General features: G+C 43.6%; 1 protein-coding gene across 1 annotated transcript in view; it reads left to right on the top strand.

Moving 5' to 3' along the window:
• The window catches only part of LOC142312876 (uncharacterized), a 72,827-nt gene extending 63,158 nt beyond the window's left edge, over positions 1–9,669 (top strand). Inside the window, 1 exon segment of the mRNA XM_075351860.1 lies at positions 6,337–9,669. Within this exon segment, the coding sequence (XP_075207975.1) occupies positions 6,337–7,106 (770 nt within the window). The 3' untranslated portion in view covers positions 7,107–9,669.
• Positions 9,670–16,298: the final 6,629 nt, after the last annotated feature.

Here is a 16,298-nt window from a genome sequence, read left to right as displayed (position 1 = left end):
CCACACTACAGTAATGCCAAACCTGTGGATGATAACTGCGGTTTAGGCACACTGTGGGGCTCAAAAGGGAGAGGGGCATTTGGGTTTGGGAGCAGAGACATTGCTGGATTTCTTTGGTGGGGGTAGACGTAATGCTTTTCCAGACTCTTTGTGCTACAAGTATTGTGAAAACACCCCTACATTTCTGTTTACAGATGACAATCCTGAGATGGGATTTGTATTTTTTGTTGGTTGAGTAGAAGCTTTATTGGTGGCATTTTGGGGTACAGGACATTTTGGATCAGTTTACATTTATTCTGTGCCCTACACTGAGCACTTGCATAGGGGTTTCTATCTACATGCGGTTTTACCGCAGTATTGTTCGCGGTATTGCCGCGGTTTTGCCGCGTGCGGGTTGGTATGTGCTTTATTGCATTCAATACAATAAAGCACATTGAAAAAAAAAAAGAAAAAAAAAGTCATTTCATTCTGAGATGATAGATAGATAGATAGAGAAATAGACAGATAGAAGAATAGATAGATAGACAGAGGAATAGATAGATAGACAGAGGGATAGATAGAGAGATAGATAGATAGAGTCCCTGTGAGCACTCTCTGCATTTCTCACGGTCGGCAGTGAGTTCACATTACCGGCCGTGGGAAATGCCCTGTGGTTACCTCTGCTGTCTCGCTGCGAGGCCGCATTCAGCAGTGTCTGTGTTAGTCGCGGCTGGATGCAAGCCTCGCAGGACGTCGGAGCTGTGGATTATGCTGGAGCTTTGTTTCGGGAGGGGTTAATAAAAGGGTGAACGAGGCTTGTTTGTGTTTTATTTAAAATAAAGGATTTTTCTGTGTGTTTTATTCACTTTACTTACGGGTTGATAATGTCAGCTGTCACATAGACACTGCCATGATCAAGCCTGGAGTTAATGGCGGTGATCCGCCACCATTAACTCCTTGTATTACCCTGACTGCCACTGCTACACGGCTGCAGGAAGAGCCGGGGACACGCCGGTACTGCCGCATAATGCATGCGACAGTCCCGGGGCAGCTGCGGCTGATATTCTCGGCTGCGGGAGGGGGAGTGAGGCGGGGGACATTAACCCTGCCCCTCTCCCTCCCCAGCCTGAGAATACCAGGCCGCCGCTGTGTGTTTACCTCGGCTGGACGGTAAATATACAGCGGAGCCCACGTGCTTTGTTTTTTATATTTCCGTTTGCTTTCTATGTGTGTTCTATGTGTCTGTGTCTATGTGTTCTATGTCTGTGATGTCTGTGTGTGTCTGTGTCTGTGATGTGTGTGTTTACTCTCTGCACGGCTTCCTCTTCCTGTAATGACATCACTTCCCTGCAAAACCGCAGGCAAGCGATGTACATTACCGGAGGTAAACCGCGAAATACCGCAAGGAATAACGCAGGAAAACGCAGTGAACCGCACAGAATTTGCTGCCTGCGTTATTCCCTGCGGGATTTCACAATTACATTGGAGTCAATGGAGTGAAATCCCGCAGCGATGTGCAGAAAATAATTGACATGCAATTGTTTTTGCTGCGGGAATCCCGCAGCAAAACATGCAGCTGTCAAAATCCACCTAGTGCGCACAGGATTTTTTTCCCCATAGGTTTTGCTGGTGATTCACTGCAGAGATGTTATGAACATTTTCTGCAGCGAAACATGCAGCAAATCCGCGGCAAAATCCGGTAAGTGCGCACAGGGCCTAAATCTACAAAATACATGATTCAGATGAAACCCCAAGGTATCCATTCACTAATGAGGCAACATAGAAACTCTGTGTGGTTTCTATTCAACGGTATCTGGCTTTTAAGATGTGCACAAAAATGGTGGTCATTCGCACTTTTATGCACGCCTGAAAAGACTGGCACAGCCAGAACGTAGGCCAGAGAGAGTCCTAAGTGTCCCCATCTCCTTCATTATAGGGAATCTTCTGTCAGGGGTTCCGTCTGAATCACGTATTTCAGAGATTTACACGGAAACCGCAGTGTAAGTGCTCAGCGTAGAGCACAGGATAAATGCGAGACTTACTGCAATCTTTGAGAGGCAGAATAAATATTTATTTGTTATGCAGTTCACCATGCGTTATGAGTGATTAGCTAGCTTTATTCTTCGGGTTGGTGCAGTTACAGCAATGCCAAATTTATATATTTTTTTTATGTTTGGCTACTATAAATAAAAAAATGCCTTTTACTAAAAGGTTTTGTATCACCTTATTTTGAGAGCTAAATATTGCTATATTTCTGCTGGCAGTCATGTCGAAGGCTTGTTTTTTGCAGGATAAGTTGACATTTTTATTAGTACAATTTTAAGACCATAATAATTTTTTTTATTGCTTTCTATTCTGTTTGTTTTATAGGATTTTTTTGTTTTGTTGGGGGAGAGGGGGAATGCCACTCACTGTGTGGTAAAATGGAAAAGATAGCTTTATTCTTGGGGTCAGTACTATTACAATGATGTCAGTTTTTTATATTACAGCGATACAATTTTTTTATGTTTTGCCACTATTACAAAATAAAAACAATTTTATAGAAAAAGTATTGTTTTTGTATCACTGTATTCTGAGAACAGTAGCTTTTTTTATTTATGCACTGATGGACATGTGTAGCGGATTGTTTTTTGCAGGACGAGATGATGTTGATGAAAAAGCTTTGTTTTTTGCCACTTTTTTATTTTCTTTTTTATGGTGTTCACTGTTGGGTTTAGTTCAAATTAAGTTTTATTATAATTTTACACAAAAAGTAACATCAACATTGCAAATCAATTTATCAGTATATGGAGTAATCACATTGAGAAGGCATGTAATTACAAAAAGATAAGTCTAATTTATATCCCATCACTGTTGGGTTTAAATAGCGTGACAGTTTTATAGATTGTGTCGATACCAAATATGTGTTCTTTATTTTGTTTTATTTTAATAATTTTTGCAATTTATTTTTTAATCTTTTTATTTTGTCTCACTATGGAACTTGAACTTTTATTCTTCTTAGCATCTGTCTCGTGTATTGGAATAGACATGTACTGCAATACATGAGACTATTTACAGACAGAATGCCTGTTAGATCCTGCCAATGGTTGGTTCTAATAGGCCACCATACCTTGCACACTAGGAGGTCATTGTTTGACCTCTGGGTGCCATGACAATCATCAGCTCCCCGTTATTTTGTCGGGGGGGGGGGTGCCGAAGGAAGTGACAGAGGGAGCCTTCTCCCATAACTTTTCAAATGCTGCAATAGCTATTGATCGTGGCATCTGAAGAGTTAATCAGCTAGGGGGAGCCCTGGCATCGGCCCTGGCTGTTACCGCATTAGCTCGGCTGTCAGTTAACACTAAGTTCACATGTCCAGTAATCATCTGTTTGAACGGATCCCACAACAATCTGTTTGCAAAAAAGTTGTGCAAACACAACTTGTGCAGATTTGAACCCAGGATACCAGCGCTATACCCAAAACGGCTGTGCTAACCACTGAGTTATGATACTGCCCTACAATAATAAATAGCCCAAAAAGAAAAGCATTGGATTGCCGTAGACCATATTGAGTGCTACACAAAGCTCTTATGAATCCATTTGTACTTACATATTTAGAGCCAAGTTTAGTTAAGGAACCAACAACATATTTACAGGCAAAGCTTTAGTCCTACGCTAAAGGATTTTTCGCTAACCAAATAGTATTGAGATAATCACAAACAACATAATATTTCATTTATAACCTCCATTCAGTGTGAATATTGGCTGTGTTAAACAGCCGACACCCGACTCTAACAGCAACAGTTTAGCCATTTATAAACCTCTGACAGAGGCATGTGTTTCTGATTGGAATGGTCAATATTCAGCCACCTATTACCACCATGACCCAATGTTGGGTTGAAGATGAGATATTATGCCATGCCTAACTGAAGGTCCTCATCAATGAGTTATTGATTTCCCCTACTTCTTTTTTACAAGGAAAATAAAAAAGTTAAAACATTTAAAATAAGCAAATTTAGTATCAATGGATCCAGAAAAGTCACAGATGATTTAGCCCATGCAGAAAAAAAGATAAAATTGCCATCTTTAGGTTTCTGCACGTCCCACCATAAAATTCAATAACAAATGATCGATACTTCAGATGTACGCCAAAATGATACAAATAAACACTAAAGATCAACGTTTAGAAAGTAGTCTTTCATACACCTCCAACTAAATTAACTTGATCCAGTAGAGGTTGCGTACAGTCCATGTTAACTTTACTGTATTATCCAGTTATTCTATTAGGATTATGTTCACTATCAGGGATTGCTCACGCGAGGGTATAAATCGGACGAGGGTAATCTGATAAAAAAAGACCATTGTTATTCAATTATTCTGTACACAGCCACATTTTTCTTCTCAGCTGTATTCGGCATGACAAAAAAGCTACAACTTTTCTGCTATTTCTGTTATTTGACTCCGAAATCGATAGAGTGTAAGAAAAAGATAGGATGCCCTATGGATTATGAGAATGGTATCCTACTTTTACTGATACATTATAATTCTGTACTATGGGAAACTAAATTGTCTTATAAATGATTAATAGCTGCTGAATAAAAAACAGATTTCACACTGATGACAAGTGAGAAAAAAAATTGTCCAACTTTTCTGGATAAGAATTGAACCGAATTTATTTTTTTACCCTCGTGTGACCCTAACTTTAAGATCAGAAAAAGCGCAGCAAGTTTGATGAGGGCCCAAACAGACAGTGAATCTAAGGGATTTCTAATATTCACATAATATAATACTATTAATACAATAATATTAACAGTGATATGGACTTCACAGTTTATTCCAGGGATTAGTTGCTGATTGTAAACTTACAGCTTATCAGTTCAACAAGGTCAACATATCAAATTGGGTCATGTACAGTAGTTAGGCAGGTGAATAAAAAATCAGGAAATGAGGTAAAGGAGGTGGTCAGGAGCAAGTCGAGGTCAATTCTAGCAGTAGTATGAGGTTTACAGCTGACGTCGGCAATGTACGAATTAGTTTGAAATTGAGTTTTACTACGTATTGTAATTGGGAAATAGAGGGGTAGTTAATGTACGGAGAGATATATAAAGAAAACAAGACTGTAAAATTTTGTAAATCTGTTATGGCCATATTTTATTCACAACACAACATAAAACAAAGATCACAAGTAAATTAACATTTAGAAATTGATGACGGCAACACAACTCAAAAAAGTTGAGACAGGACAATGTCTTCCATTGTGCAGTCTCCCCTTTTAACAAACATATTGTAAATGTCTGGAAAGTGAGAAGACAATTTCTGCAGTTTTGGGAGAGGTATGTTGTCCCATTATTGTCTGATTCTCGCTGCACCACAGTCCTCGTTTTTTTATTAGTAAAAGGTCTGGTATGCGGGTGGCCAATCCATCACCCAAACTCTTCTTCTGTGAAGCCATCTTGTTGTGATGGATACAGTATGTGGTTTAGCATTGTCTTCCTGAAATATGCAAGGCCTTACCTGCAATAGATTTTGTCTGGATGGAGCATATGTTGTTCTAAAACGGTGGTGGGGAACCTCTGGCCCGCGAGCCGTATGCAACCTGTGATGACCTTTTCTGCGGCCCCCGGCAGATTCCTAGGGACCGCTGTACTCGGGCGGCAGTCACAAGTTGCTGGCTGCTGACCCTTTAAATCCTGTATGCAGCTTTCAATGAACGCTGCTATGCATACACGATTGAGCCTAGAATATGTGGGCTCCTTCCAGGAGGACGTACTTTGTGGGCGGGGTAGGTGTGCAATGTGCTCTCAGGTTTGTTTGTGCCCCCGAGTGCCCCTCCAATGTCCCCAGGGATGTATGTGCCTCCCCAGGCCTGCATGTGCCCCTTCAGCCTCCCCAGGGATGTCAGTGCCCCTCCAGCCTCCCCAGGGCTGCCTTTGCCTCTCCAGCCTCCGCATCCCTTCCTGCTCCCCTATAGCTTCCCCAGGCCTGTGTCCCTGCAGCCTCCCCAGGCCTGCCTGTGCCCCTGCTTTTGTTAACTCTGTCTTATCTTTTTTAAGGTGTTTAGCTGCCATCAATTTCTAAATGAGTTTTTTTCATTTGAAATGAAAAAAGGTATAACTTTCACCTTCTTATCTATGTTTATTTGTAAATACAATATAGCTATAAGAAATTTCCAAATCATTATATTCTTGTTTTGTTTTGTTTTTTTAATATCTTACACAGCGCCAAACGTTTTTTGGAATTGGGGATGAGTACATAATATATCCATACACATGTTTATTTATCTATTTATTGAGGTATTTATATATTAGATAAAATCTATAATATTTTAGAATACATATAATTCGCACAATTCTTGAATAATACTGATTTCATTTTCAGCAGATGACTGTACCAGGAGGACAGAAGAATATGTGATATTTTCAGATGTTAAAACAGATGATCTTTGTGTAACACCAGATACACATGAAGAGCATGCCCTTAACCCAGATGCATCTCAACCTCCAGCACTTCACAGCAACAATCTATCATCTGATTCTTTTCAACAGGTTGTATCTGCTGATTCATCACAAACTGTGAAGATAAATAAAAATAACAGAATTGATGGTGAACATCAAAAAGTCAAAACAAAAAAGAAGCCATATTCATGTGCAGAATGTGGGAAATGTTTTCATCAAAATTCACATCTTGTTAAACATGAGAGAATTCACACAGGGGAGAAACCATTTTCATGTTCATTATGTGGAAGATGTTTTACAGAGAAATCAACTCTTGCTAGACATCAGAAAATTCACACAGGGGAGAAGCCATTTTCATGTCCAATATGTGGAAAATGTTGTTCTCTTAAATTTGATCTTGCTAAACATCAGAGAACTCACACAGGTGAGAAGCCATTTTCATGTTCAGAATGTGGTAAATGTTTTACACACAAATCAACTCTTGTGAGACATCAGCGAATTCACACAGGGGAGAAGCCATTTTCATGTTCGGAATGTTGGAAATGTTTTACAGACAAATCAACTCTTATTAACCATCAGAGAATTCACACAGGGGAAAAGCCATACTCATGCTCAGAATGTTGGAAGTGTTTTAGCCAGAAATCTGCTCTTGTTTCACATTTGAGAAATCAACATGGCCGCATTTGCCAATAGACACTAAAACTACAGTTCCTAATACAGCACCAGGAAAAAGGAATTTGGGTTTTCTTATTAAGTTTTATCATCCTCCTTCTACCTTTTACTAGACTTTACCAGCATCCCCTGGGTGAGAGGAGGAGTGTTAGGCTATGTGCCCACGGGATAACGTACCCGCGGACTTTGCCGCAGGTTTGTCCGCAGGTTTACCGCAGTTGCTCCACAGAATCCGCAGCTATCCATTGCTGCTGTATTTCTGCGGAGTTGTTGCGATAAACCTGCAGAAACAGTGCCGATTTCGTGCAGAATTCCTACGGAATTGCCGCCCTGTATCTCCATAGTGGAAAAGCAGGAATTCCGCAGATATTTCTGCATGAATAATTGACATGCAGTTATGTGCGGCTGCAGGAAATCCGCAGCATTTTCCGCAGCCGCACATACTGCAGCATTGATACAGCACTCCCCAAATCCCATAGGGTTACATTGGGAGTGTCTGTACTTGCTAGAATTTGCGGATTTATCTAGAAAATCCATATAAATCCGCAAGTTTTCCGCTGCAAAATCCGCGGGTACGTTGTCTTGTGGGCACATAGCCTTAGAGTTCTGTTTGCTCTTGGATTGATGCACTCAGATCCATAGGTGTCATGTAGACTTGTGTACAAATGTCTGATGCTTCACCAAATAGAGCTCAATACACTTAAGGCTGCTTTACACGCAACAACATCGCTAACAAGATGTCGTTGGGGTCACGGAATTCGTGACGCACATCCGGCCTCGTTAGCGACGTCGTTGCGTGTGAAACGCACGAACGACCGTTAATGATCAAAATTACTTACCTTATCGTTGATCGTTGACACGCTGTCCATTTCCCAAATATCGTTGCTGTTGCAAGATGCAGGTTGTTCGTTGTTCCTGCGGCAGAACACATCGCTATGTGTGACACTGCAGGAACCAGGAATATCACCGTACCTGCGGCCACCCGCAATTAAGGTGGGAGAGATGTTCGTCCCGCTCATCTCCACCCCTCCGCTTCTATTGGGCGGTCGCTTAGTGACGTCGCTGTGACGCTGAACGAACCACCCCCTTAGAAAGGAGGCAGTTCGCCGGCCACAGCGACGTTGCAGGGAAGGTAAGTATTTGTGACGGGCGTTAGCGATGTTGTGCACCATGGGCAGCGATTTGCCCGTGACGCACAACCGACGGGGGCGAGTACGCTCGCTAGCGATCTCGCTAGCGAGATCGCAGCGTGTAAAGTGGCCTTTATATTACTAAAGAAACACCAGAGGCGGATGTCACTGCTCATCTATGGCATTTACTCTGCTGCCTGCAGGATGCCACTGCCAAAATGATTTCTATGTACATGGAAGAGTGGAGTAAAGATACAATAGAAATCATATATATGCTATGTGCTCCTATCTCTGAAACTGTACACTTCACAGGATTTTTTAGCATGATTTCTAGAGGTTTTCAGGACCCAGAACCCACCAATCTGCTTGAAATTAAAGGGAATCTGTTAGCAGGTTTTTGCTACCCCATCTGAGAGCAGCATGATGTTGACAAAGAGATCCAAAATCCAATGATGTATCACTTAGATTACTGGCTGCAGCCGTTCTGCCAAAATCAAAAATTTTAATTTTAGCATGTAGCAGAACTTAACAAGCTGCCTCTGACCCCATTAGGCTTTCAGTGTAAATTTTTTTTTATGGACAGAAGCTGCCAATCACAGAAGGGGGCAGAGTCAGACTTGAGTTCACAAAATCCTGTGTCCACTAATGATAAAGCTACAGAAGCATAAACTAACATTGTAGGTAAACAAAAACACACTTTGTGCTAAGAGAAGCCTGGCTGTAATGTTTATGCTAACCCTTGCAGCATGCTGTCTTCAGATTACCTACTAAAAACCTGCTAACAGATTCCCTTTTAGAGAAAGGAAAAAAATATAAAAACATATGAAAGGTTTAGTTAATTTCTCTTAATTGAAACTAAGCTGCTTAGGCCAACCCTTGGAAAACCACGCCATAGCATTATCCTTCATATCAAATTTAAGCATGCCATAAAGCAGTCAAGGCAGGTTAGCATTCTCCTGACAAACACCAAGACTTATTTATCAAAACGACTGTTAGTGAAGCGCAATTAGTCTCTTTGGGACCCATAGAAGCTGTATTGTGATATAGAGTCAGCTAGCAACTAGCAGGATTAATAATGTGAAAAGGAGACAGGAAGTAGTTGTGGAGCTCCAGAGAATGCTGGGAAAAGGGAGTGGTGTCCATGACAACCAGGAAAAAAACATCTGTGAGAGAGATTTGAGGGAACAGACCAGTGGGTTAGATCAGTGTTTTTCTTGAGAAACAGTCAATATAAATAAGGAGGCTCAGGATAGACAAGATTCTGTATTATCTGAAGAGAGGAGTAGAGGGACAGCACGGACTCTTTTCTTCCTACCACACCTCCATTGTGTGAGGCAAGTACAGACTGCACAGTTCTAGACACACTTTGAAGAGGACTGATCTGTGAGGAGAAACGCTTTGTATAGAGTTTTTGATGAGTTATCGTATGAAGAGAAGTAATGTCATGTATTGGAAAGAAGTTGAATAAAATCCCAATAATTACCTTCACATTTGAATTGTGTGATAACTGTGCCTGAAGATCGTGCCCTCCCTTTACTGTACAGAAGAATAATGTCGCCCTGTGTAAGATTTCCCTGGGATTCCAGAAGAACTCATGTAAAGTATAAGCCTTCACATACTGAGGGTCGTACTTGCAACATGTTTACTAAACACATTTCCACTGATCCATAGTCCAGTGAAGGTGGGCTGTATCTAACACTTGGCATTGTGCTTCATGATGTAAGGTTTGCATGCAGCTACTCAACCGTGAAAAGCCAAGATCAAGATGTATAGTTTTTGTACTGATTTTAACCCCTTCACGACTGCGGGCAGTAAAATTACGTCCTATTTTTTTTTTTTAAACTTTGAATTTTTATTGAGATTTTCAATTTACGTTTTTCATACATAAAATAAAACATAAAATTCACAATTCTTATCGAACCTAGACAAACAATGACAGGACAGGTGAGGAGGGTTAGGAGGGGAGAGGAGAAATAGGAGGGAAGAGGGAAGGGTTTCAAGAGTCCATGCTCCTTCCATAGGACCCATAGGCCTCAGTCTCACAGAACCTCCTGTCCCGCAAAGTAGTCCCATGGTGCCCACACGGCCTGGAAACGGTCAACTGTGTCATTCAATAGTGCCGTGAGATGTTCCATGCGTCTAACGTCCTGTAATCTATACTTGAGGCTCTGGAGTGAGGGTGTCCCTGGCTGCCTCCAATTCTTTGCAATTAAGCATCTGGCCACCGTAAGGATGTGGGAGAAAAGCTTAGAGGCCGTTTTTCCCAATCCCCCATTCCCAAGACCCAGAACATAGATCAGGGGATCAAGATCAACCTCTATATATAGTACTTTATGGATCAACCCTCTAACCCGCTCCCAGAAGGGGACTATCCCTGGACAGGACCAGAATATGTGCAGAATGGTGCCCCTGCCTCCCCCGCATCTCCAGCAAAAAGCTAGTATGGAGGGGTCTATGCCATGAATGAAATCTGGAGTGTGGTACCAAAATAGCAAAATTTTATAGATATTTTCCTTATATAGTGTGCATATTGACGTCTTGGCGGCGTTTCCCCAGATTGCTGCCCATTCCTGAGGAAGTATCCGCCTTCCCAATAGAGACTCCCATTTCCGCATGTATGGAAAAGACCCCTCGGGCCCCTCCCGTGACTCAGAAAGCAAAATGTAAATTTCCGAAATCAGCCCCTTAGTATCAGTGCCCCTTCTGCAAATTTTCTCAAAATCTGTGGGAATCGAGGCCCCTGCCCTGCCAAACAAGGAGCCAGCCAAGTCTCTGATCTGCAGATATTGGAAAAACTCTCGATTAGAGAGAGAGAATTTATCTCTAAGGTACTCAAAGGAATGGATCTGCATTGTACTTCCATCTATAATGTCTGCAAATCTGAATAGACCTGCCTTGAGCCAGGGGTGCACCATGTCCGACTCCAGACTGCTTGGGAGCAAGGGTTGGTATATGAAGGACACCAAAGGGGAGCAGGGGGATGCCAAAGGAAATCTTCTAATGCAAAATGCCCAGAGGTCCCTAGTGAACTGCATCGGTCCAAGAAGAGGGGGGGGGGGGGGGGAATCACACCGGGCCGGGGGCCACAGGAGCGCGTTTGGATGTATAGGCGCCAGCCAAAGTTTTTCAATCTCAGTCCACCTGTTGTATGCCCAAAGGGACACCCAACAGGGGATCCTCCTAAGATGGGCCGCCCAATAGTATTTTAGGATGTCCGGGACAGAAAGCCCCCCCTGTTTCTCCGAGCCATCAACACCTCCCTGGCCACCCTATGATGTTTGTTACACCAAATAAATCTAAGGATAGCCGCCTGAAGGGACTTCAGCTCCTTTATTGGTACCTTAACTGGGAGGGTTTATTACGTCCTATTTTAACGTGACTTAACGACCAGGGACGTAATTTTACGGCCTAAACTTCATTTGATTGCCGTGGCCATAGCAACGGCTTTCAAATGATGTCCCCTGCTGTTTCTTACAGCAGGGGACCTTTGCTTGACCCCAGGGGGGGTGGCATCGCCACCCCCCATAGGCGATCGATGTGATTGGCTGTTCAAATCTGAACCACAAACCACATCGTTCGCACTAATTTCAGCAAAAATAATGCCCGAATTAGTGCGAGACTGTGAGATCCAGCTATGAGATGCCGTAGCAGCTACAGCAGATCATAGGTGGATCTCAAACATGTCGCTCCCAGCCCCTGCAGCACTGATTGGAGTGATCGTGCTATGACGCGCAATCGCTCCAATCAGTGTGCAGTGGGGCGGTCTGATCTGCGGGTGGCCGCCCTCCCCAGGCCTGTCCTGGTCTGGGGACCCTCCCCCAACATGTCTGCAGCGTGGAGTGGCTGGTACTTTTGGTACCACGCCACCGCTGCTGCCGCCGCAGACGCCGCCTCTGCTGTCACCGCGCCTGCTCCAATGGTAAGTATTGCGCTCCGGCGATGGCCCCTACGCGCTCCCGTGAAGGCCCCTGCGCGCTCCCGTGAAGGCCCCTGCCCGTGCCCCCCCCCCCGATCTGCCCCCCTACGCCCCGATCTGCCCCCCGGCATCCCGATCTGCTCCCTACGCGATCTGCCTGCCTCCTCTGTCATCTCTATTCTGCTTCCAAGGTTCCTTCCTTCTGCCTTTGCTTCTCCGCCCCCTCTGCTCTCCCTCTAACCCCCCCATCTGCCCCCCCCCTCCCCATCCTTTCCCCATCTCCCCCTGCCCCCCCCGACGTCCTCTTAACCTGCCTTCACGGGTCGTCCGAGGTCTTCACTGGCCCGATCACATCTGCCTCCATCGCTGGGTCCCTCTGCTGATCTGTCCAACGTCCTGCCTGCTGCTGGTGTAAAGCTGTCTATCTCACTGCCTTTTTGTTCCTCTGCAGCTCTTCTGGTCAGTGATCCTCTTGGTACTGTGAGTATAACTTTTTTTTTTTTCTTGTATCCTGTCCATTTTTACACTTCATCCGTCCGTGCGTCCCGCCAAGCGCTGATCAGGGATGCAGATAACGGATCTGCATCCGTGGTCAGTTTGTGGCGTGACTTTTTTCCGTATTCGCGACGCTTTTTGTATCGTGTCCGTCCGTGCGTCCCGCCGAGCGCTGATCAGGGATGCACATAACGGATCGGCATCCCTGCTCAATTTTTGGCGTGACCTTTTTTCCGTATTCGCAACGCTTTTTGTATCGCGTCCGTCCGTGCGTCCCGCCAAGCGCTGATCAGGGATGCACATAACGGATCGGCATCCCTGCTCAATTTTTGGTGTGACCTTTTTTCCGTATTCGTGACGCTTTTTGTATCGCGTCCGTCCGTGCGTCCCGCCGAGCGCTGATCAGGGATGCTGATAACGGATCGGCATCCCTGCTCAATTTTTGGCGTGACTTTTTTCCGGATTTGCGACGCTTTTTGTATGGCATCCGTCTGTGCATCCCGCCGAGCGCTGATCAGGGATGCATATAACGGATCTGCATCCCTGCTCAATTTTTGGCGTGACCTTTTTTTTTTCCGTATCCCCAACGCTTTTTGTATCTCATCCGACCGAGCATCCTGCAGCGGCCGATCAGTGCCCCGCATCTGTGCGTTTGAAAAGTTAAATGGCGTTCCTTATCTTCTGAGCCCCGCCGTGCGCCCAAACAATTACTTTCCACCACATATGAGGTATCTACGTACTTAGGAAAAATTGCACAATATGTTTTATGGTACATTTTTTCCTGGTACCGTTGTAAAAAAAAAAAAGCTACCTGGTTGATACAAAATTTTTGTGGTTAAAAAAAAAAATTATTTTCACGGTTCAACGTTATCAACTTATGTGGAGCCCCTGAGGGTACAAGGGGCTCACCAAACATCTAGATAAATTCCTTGAGGGGTCTAGTTCCGAAAAGGGGTAATTTGTGGGGGAGCTCCACTGTTTAGGCACCATAGGGGGTCTCCAAACGTGACATGGCGTCCGCTAATGATTCCAACCAATTTTGCTGTCAAATGGCGCTCTTTCTCTTCTGAGCCCCGCCATGCGCCCAAACAATTACTTTCCACCACATATGAGGTATCTGCGTAATCAGGAGAAATTGCACAATACGTTTTATGGTGCATTTTTTCCTGATACCCTTGTGGAAAAAAAAGCTACCTAGTTGAAGCAACCGTTTTGTGGTAAAAAAAAAAAAATTTCTTTTCACGGCTCAACGTTATAAACTTCTGTGAAGCCCCCAGGTGTTCAAAGTGCTCACCAAACATCTAGAAAAATTATTTGAGGGTTCTAGTTTCCAAAATGGGGTCACTTGTGGGGGAGCTCCATTGTTTAGGCACCTCAGGGGGTCTTCAAACCCGACATGGCGTCCGCTAATGACTGCAGCTAATTTTGCACTCAAAAATTCAAATGGCGCTCCTTACCTTCCGAGCCTTGCCGTGTGTCCAAACATTTGATTTCCACCACATATGAGGTATCTGCGTACTCATGAGAAAATGCACAAAACATTTTATGGTGTATTTTTTCCTGATACCCTTGTGGAAAAAAAAGCTACCTAGTTGAAGCAACCGTTTTGTGGTAAAAAAAAATAATTTTCTTTTCACAGCTCAACGTTATAAACTTCTGTGAAGCCCCCAGGTGTTCAAAGTGCTCACCAAACATCTAGAAAAATTATTTGAGGGCTCTAGTTTCCAAAATGGGGTCACCCGACATGGCATCCGCTAATGAGTCAGCTAATTTTGCGTTCAAAAATTCAAATGGCGCGCCTTCACTTCCGAGCTCCGCTGTGCGCCCAAACAATTGATTTTTACCACATATGGGGTATCAGCGTACTCAGGAGAAAATGCACAATAAATTGTATGGTGCACTTTCTCTTTTCTCCCTTGTGAAAATGAAAATTTTATGGCTAAAGTAACATTTTTGTGTTAAAAAGTAAAATTTTCATTTTTTCCTTCCACATTGCTTTGGTTCCTGTGAAGCACCTAAAGGGTTAACAAACTTTTTGGATGTGGTTTTGAGCAGAGTGAGGGGTGCAGTTTTTAGAATGGGGTCACTTTTGGGTATTTTCTGTCACCTCGGCCTCTCAAAGTCACTTCAAATGTGATGTGGTCCCTAAAAAAAATTATTTTCTAAATTTTGTTGGAAAAATGAGAAATCGCTGATGACCTTTGACCCCTTCTAACTTCTTAACGAAAAAAATTTTGTTTCGAAAATTGCGCTGATGTAAAGTAGACATGTGGGAAAGTTTATTTAGTAACTATTTTGTGTGACATATCTCTCAGATTTATGGGCATACATTTTCAAAGTTTGAAAATTGCGAAATTTTCAAAATTTTTGCAAAATTTCCTAAATTTTCACAAATAAACGCAAAAATTATTGGTTTAAATTTACCACTGACATGAAGTACAATATGTTACGAAAAAACAATCTCAGAATCGCCAGGATCCGTTGAAGCGTTCCAGAGTTATAACCTGTCAAAGTGACACTGGTCAGAATTGCAAAAAATGGCCCGGTCATTAGGGTGTTTTAGTGGCCGGGGGTGAAGGGGTTAAAGAGAAAGGAGGTTTAGAACAGCGCAGGTATTGAGTCATCAAAGCTTTGCCAATATTTATGTACTATGTCCCCCAGTGATCCCACGCTGCTGTTTTGCACTTAAATTGCTGTGGTCAAAGATGCTTCCACTTTTCAATAGTACCACTGATTTTTAATTGTGGAATATTTAGGATGGAAAATATTGCACAAACTGTCTTGTTCCAAAGGTGGCATCCTATTACAGTACACGCAACGACATGTCTAACGATATGTCGTCGGGGTCACGGAATTCGTGACGCACATCCGGCATCGTTAGCGTCGTCGTTGCGCGTCACACCTACGAGCGTCCGCTAATGATCAGAAATACTTACCAAATCGTTGATCGTTGACACGTCGTTTATTTCCCAAATATCGTTGCTCGTTCTGGACGCAGGTTGTTCGTCGTTCCTGAGGAAGCACACATCGCTACGTGTGACACCCCGGGAACGATGAACAATAGTGTTCCTGCGTCCTCCGGCAACGAGGTGGGCGTGTCCTTAATGCAGCTGCTCTCCGCCCCTCCGCTTCTATTGGTGGGCCGCTTTGTGACGTCGCTGTGACGCCGCACAAACCTCCCTCTTAAAAAAGAGGTTGTTCGGCGGCCACAGTGACGTCGTTAGGAAGGTAAGTACGTGTGACGTGTCCAAGTGATATTGTTCGCCACAGGCAGCGATTTGCACAAACAACGGGGGCGGGGGCGATCGCTAGCATGTAAAGCGGCCTTAACTCCATCCAGCAGTCGACTGCAGGAGATGTGGTCATGAAAACAGCCAAGAGAGCCTGAGCTGCTACCTGGTTCCATGACCTCTATATAAATGAATGGGAGTTAAGAAACAATATAGCACAGCGCACTACACTATTTCTGTAACTTGTTAGTCAACCAACCAATTGTTTTTATAAAGAGTTGAGTAGACTCATGGACAGAAGCGTTTGGCAAATAATTAAAATATTAGAATTAGAATACATTATGACGTTGAGCAGAGAGATTTGCAGCACACAGGTCAGTAGTCCAGAGCCTTGAGAAACTCCTCCTACGTACCAACATCCCGGTGGCTCATCTGTTTAGTA

This window comes from Anomaloglossus baeobatrachus, chromosome 5, assembly GCF_048569485.1.
Source record: "Anomaloglossus baeobatrachus isolate aAnoBae1 chromosome 5, aAnoBae1.hap1, whole genome shotgun sequence".
Classification (NCBI taxonomy): Eukaryota; Metazoa; Chordata; class Amphibia; order Anura; family Aromobatidae; genus Anomaloglossus; species Anomaloglossus baeobatrachus.
The sequence above is the reverse complement of the archived record's forward strand: the minus strand, read 5'-3'. Positions and strand labels throughout refer to the sequence as shown.